The sequence below is a fragment of the Leptinotarsa decemlineata genome, unplaced genomic scaffold, assembly GCF_025532065.1.
Source record: "Leptinotarsa decemlineata unplaced genomic scaffold, Ldec_3_MD MMD2_tig00003736_RagTag_RagTag, whole genome shotgun sequence".
Classification (NCBI taxonomy): Eukaryota; Metazoa; Arthropoda; class Insecta; order Coleoptera; family Chrysomelidae; genus Leptinotarsa; species Leptinotarsa decemlineata.
In genome coordinates this window covers 380,842-386,841 of record NW_027412593.1, presented here as the reverse complement: position 1 = coordinate 386,841, position 6,000 = coordinate 380,842, and the positions used below count along the sequence as shown (strand labels likewise).

Sequence of the window (6,000 nt, the reverse complement as noted above, 5' to 3'; positions counted from 1 at the left end):
TGAAGGAGGAAATCGCAAAAAACGACCGCACATGCAGAGAAAAAAAATCCTTTTTCACCAAGACAATGCACTTTGCCACAGGTCGATGAAAACAATGGCAAAATTAAACGAATTGGGCTTTGATCTGCTTCCCCACCCCCCATACTCACCAGATTTAGCCCCCAGTGACTACTGGCTCTTTGCTGATCTTAAAAAAATGCTCCAGGGAAAAAGATTTGGCTCAAATGAGGAGGTCATCGCTGAAACTGAAACTTATTTTGAAGCGAAAGATACATTTTTTTATAAACATGGTATTGAAAAATTGGAAAAGCGTTGGAACCATTGTATCACCCTAAAAGGAGATTATGTTGATGAATAAAAAAAAATTTTGTAAAAAAAATGTTGTTTTCATTGTTAGTCTCGGGACTTATTGATCCATGTGTTATATATGTATATATTATAATTTGATGTTGTAAATTATTAAAGATTTTCATTTCAGATAATTTATATTACGGGATCAGCATATGTATTGTTATCAATAATAATAAATAAATTTCATCTATATTTTTTTATTTAAACATTTTCAGTTTTCCACTGTCAAATCAACTTTCATGTTTCAACAGTTCGTAATTTATTCTTCTGCAATCACAATCCATTGAATACATCAGTGACGTCATAGCCATCTGTTGATGGATTTCAGGTCGATTTGAAAATCTTGTCCATTATATTATTGTTTTAAATATTTTATTGTAATGAATTTCAAAATTGAAATGAACATTGATATTCACTACTAAAAACATTGTTTTTTTTTAGATTTTTTTCATAACAGGAAAATTGAAACGAGTAACTTCTATATATAACTAGGAAAATTGAAGAATGAGGTCGCCGTTTACTACTCTGAAGAGGAGAAAATAATAAATTTATGAAATTATACAATTTAAATGATATGAGAGCTTGTCGCGAGATTCTGGTATTCTATACAAAAACATACGTTTCGTCGAAACCTGTATTCCACTAGTAATTTTGCTACCTTTTGATTTGTAATCAAAAATACATTTTGTTTTCAATATTTTTCATTTTGAGTATACATAGAGCACAATTTTGAAAACTGAGTCAGTGATAAAGTTTTATTATTCAAGTTTCTGAAATCATTTTCATATCGGAATTTAATAGTATCACAATTATTCTTTTTGTGTCATAACCAATATGCCAGATGTTATTCTTTTTTGAAATTAATGAGAGAAATATTTAAATCCGTTCAAATTTGACAAAGATGCAGAATATTCTGCCTTGCTAATCTTCCCTGCCCGACTCGCCTGCTTGGATTCGCAACGCTTAAAAAGTTTAACGCTCATATTCACGTTTAATTGCGTATTTCGATGATATGCATTATTTCATCATTATCCCATCTGTAAACGTCTATACAAAATTTCAGATCAGTCGGTTGAGCATAACGGCTTAAAATTGAGTTTCAAGATCTGACCTGAACAACATTCATACATATGTATACACAAACATTGCAAGTTATATAAAGATCAGAGTAATAGCCAGTAGGCTTGTATTGTTTCAAATTATGAATGAACTGACCCGTCAATTGATGAAAATTGATAATACTATCCATAATAATACTTATAAAATGTTCATACTGTAATCAGAACAGAAACGCCGAAAAATGCATAGGCGTATCTGAAGGTTGGGATGAGTTCACATGAAAGACAACTGGCTGTTGACCGTAGTTGAATGAAATCTGAATCGTCTGCTACTGCGGAAGATATTGTCAGCGGTATATGTACGTTGACTGAGAACACGTAGGTTACATCTAGAAGTCTCAACAATTTTCATTCGATCACGACGTACCAGCCCAGACTTTGTCCGCTCTAATAGATAAAATGTCAATAATATACTAACAATAAATTGATAACAATAACAATGAAGCTTTTCATTTTGTTCTCTTCAATCGTGACTCCAGCTGTGAAAGCAAATGTTCTTATATAACAGGAATTATTCACAACATTTATCAAAGGAAGCCAATAATAAAGAGAAATTCACTTCAACCACCAAAAGTTACTTTTTCTCACCGTATATTTGGGAAAAATTGATTTTCACTATCCATTTTCTGACCGCTTTCTTCACATTCAATTCGAAAATGTTATGGTACTACCACACATGCACAATGCAATTCGTTCCGCAATAATATAGGTAATATGTCTGTGATAAATCAAATTTGACCCCTCTGCTACAGGTGTATTTATTGTTTTTTGGATATATAACCCTTCACAATCTAATAAGGGCAAACTGGAAAGTTCACCCGAAAAGTAACTACGTTATATAAACCGCTGAAGATTCCAATTCAGATTGTGTAAGGTTATATACCTAAAAAACAGTAGGATGCGTCTCAAAACATTTTAAACCTCTTGGTGTATGGTATTAAACGTCTTCACTAGTATTCTCGATTCATATTCTCTTACCGTAGGTTCATCTATAACACAATATCCGTAATTCTGTATCCATGGTTCAGAACAATAAAATATATATATATATATATGACACGGAATGAAGCTTTTAATTCCTGAATGTCAGTAATGTCACAGATTATTGTCAATGTCACTAATCATTAATGTCAGTAAAGTTAGTTGCAACTGTTGGAATCGTCGAATTGTTATGTTCATTTTGAAGTAAATTAACAAAATGTCTTTTTTATCCAATGCACTTATTGGAAATCCATTTTCTACTCCAGTAGGAAGCAGAATAGGTGAGCATGTTACATAATAACCGGTTTTATCAAAGTGACAATATGTTGATAATTGCGAATTTCTGATTTCAATGTCAACTCCGCAAAATTGGTAGAATAATATTAAATTGTTCATTTACTTCGTTTTATCAGTCACAGTCTAAAATTATTGTGCACATTTAGTTTTTCTCAGTATATGTTTTCAAGATTTATTAACACCATAATAACACTATGATATAGTTTCAATTATCTCTAATTGTTTTCAAGTATTCATTAACATTATGAAACATCAAGCTACAGTAAAATGAACACAATGACAGATATACTTTCCATATCAATATTTTTTTCAATGTTAAGTCGTTGTTTCAGTCCAAAACACATTATTGTTTGTAATTTTGATTACTAGTATGTACCTCCATAATAATGTGTAACAATTTTGTTATTATTCAGGGGATTGCAAAATCGTTTCTAGTAAATTCTTTTATGAATCAAACTTACTATTAATGAAACTCACTTATTGTACTTAGGCTTTCCATATGTATTTGAAATCAGACTTAAATCAAAAGCGGTAAAAAAATTGTGATTTACCAGTCAATTATCATAAGTCTTTGGAGTTATTTTCTCCCTTGAAAGGGAATAGAATTATCAAATATTTTTTTGATTTTTGGAGAAATGGATATTTCTCTTACTTATTTTCAATATATTGGTATTGTTCTTTTTATGATCTGCTAGATTCATTCTATAACTTTCATCAATAAATAATGCTACTTGTTGCATCTTCAAACAAAGGAATAGACTGTCTCAGTATTTTCTTTTATTATCGGATATACCCTTCATTATCAACTGTTCTTAAATTTGTATAAATCTTCAACATTGTCTTTTTTTTGTCATTATTTTTACTTTTACAGGAGTGTAAACACAAAATTAAATGTTTTATTCAGTCCAATTTACATATGGGAAAATATGAATAACAATTTCACAACAGATATGCAAATTATGATAGTAATTATAGATATTGGTTTATATCATAAATGACATTGAATGGCTGAAGATCATCAAAAATGTGGATATAATGATTTTTTTTTCAATATACGGAAATCTAAAAGAACATTTGGTTCTAATGGAATTTGTATTCTGACATCGGTCAGACCAAGCGAGCTATTAAAACTCGTTTCAAAGAACATGTAGCACATATTTGATTTCGTAGACTATGAAAATTTAGTGTCGCTCAATGAAAACTGTCTGAAATAGTTGAATAGTTGAAATAGTTGAAAGTGTACCCAGTAAGATGTCAATTGAGAATAGTTTTATAGTTAGGAATTAGTGTACCTCGTCTCCTGGAGACGCCAACTCGATTGGTGAAACGCGTGTCGAGAAGAGGGTTGCAGTTCTGTTTTAGTCGCAATAATTGTTTTAGATTTATTCTACTTCAGCTATACCTCTCATTAACGATACAGACATCAACGAAAATGGAGGGAATATGATATAGCAGAATTCTCTCATTGATTTGAATATTATTATCTCAATAGGTATAGAATACAAAAAATATAGATAATGTTTGGCTTGTTTCAATTCATGTCCCTGGATGTATTATAAGTATTCATCAGCTCTTTTTTGAAAGTTATTGTGGAGAAATACTTATAAACTGTTTATGCTTGAGGAAGCTATTGTATAGCGAAACACGTGTCGCGGTTTTTGTAAAACCCTTTATAGTGAAAATCATATAATAAACTGTATTGATTAGTTTTTTATTATTGCTTGATCTATTCGCGGGTAGATGGCGCTGTACGTAACCTCCTTGATATATCGACATTATTGCTTGATCTATTCGCGGGCAGATGGCGCTGCGCTGTACGAAAATATCAATAATCATTTTTCTAAACAATATACGGCTGATTGATCCCACAGTTTAGATAAAATAAATATAGTTCAAAAAGACTAAAACACACGCTTTTATAGCATACGAAACTAAAAAATTGAAAATAAATACAATAAATAGATGGATGAGTTTAAAAAACACGCTTTTAAAGAACATCGAACTAAAAAGTAAAAAATATTTTTTTAAAATAATCTTAAAACAACGAACGAAAAATACTAGTATTATTGTGAAAAAAGCGTGGGCGTTCGTTATTGTTTTAAGCTTATTAAAAAAAATAACTTTTCAGTTCGATGTTCTTTAAAAGCGTGTTTTTTAGTTTTTAAAACTGTATTTATTTTATGTATCAAAGACGCTTAAGCAGAACTGGGGCAAAGGTGATCATTCAGGTACTGCAGAATACTGAATTGTTGATTTTCTGTCAGACTCTTATCAGATATAAAATATGGTTTGAAATATTTATATGTTATGGTTTGATGACTAATGTGTTTTGTCGCATATTCTCAAATATCTTTATCAAGATCTAGACTATTAATGGTAGTTGTTTATAAACAATTTTGTTTTGCTGAATTGTTACATAAATTTTTCTGCAATCATAATGAGTGTCTAGAGTTCTTTGAATGGTCTGAATTATCTTCTCTATATAGTAATATTTCATGTGGTGTATATTCTTATCAATTACCTTTGATATCTAGGTTATTTAGCCTAATTTTTCACTCACAGAAATTTTGTGGGTGCTGGTAATTTCTTACTTTATCATAATCTTGGGTAAATTATAACTTCTTTTCCATTCTGGGCATTGAAAGCTGTGGTATTCATATTCAATTTCAGTAATTGTATTGAAAATATAAGAAAGAAAAATCAGCACACATTCTCATTGCAGGAAATCTGATTAATTCACATCACTGATAAAATATGATATTACAAACTTGAATAATGATACCTTTATTGAAATTTTTAAACTGTTTTATTGACAAATCTCTGATCCCAGCAGGAAATTTATTATAAAAAGTAAGCCTAAAGTGTGAAATAGAATTCTAAGATTTTCCAAATCAATGAAACCTAATTCATGACAATTTTTTATAATTGGTATATGCCATTCATAGATCAGTGACGGCATAGATCACAAAACTAGCAATCCATGTATACACTGTACAAATAACAAGCAATAAGATATACTTGGGTCAGTATACTCATTCCAACTTCAAAGAAAAACTTCAGAGGAGTTTTTTGTCGTTTCTCTTTATTTTCCATTCAACAATGAAAAAATCTGTTAAAAATAATTTGAAGTATTGGTATAAAAACTAGATGTAGATATTCACTGTTTTCAATACAAGTTTCAGAAAAACTATGAATACAGTATTGAATTTCAATAATATAATAATAATAGTAATAAATATGTTTATTTATTGCA

At 30.0% G+C, this 6,000-nt stretch overlaps 1 protein-coding gene across 2 annotated transcripts in view; it reads left to right on the top strand.

Moving 5' to 3' along the window:
- The first annotated feature begins 2,570 nt into the window (after positions 1-2,570).
- The window catches only part of LOC111514162 (TOM1-like protein 2), a 35,992-nt gene continuing 32,562 nt past the window's right edge, over positions 2,571-6,000 (top strand). For both annotated transcript variants that reach the window (XM_074178220.1, XM_074178219.1), the window contains exon 1: positions 2,571-2,731. In XM_074178220.1, the coding sequence (XP_074034321.1) occupies positions 2,668-2,731 (64 nt within the window). In that variant the 5' untranslated portion in view covers positions 2,571-2,667. The remainder of the gene's footprint in view (positions 2,732-6,000) is intronic.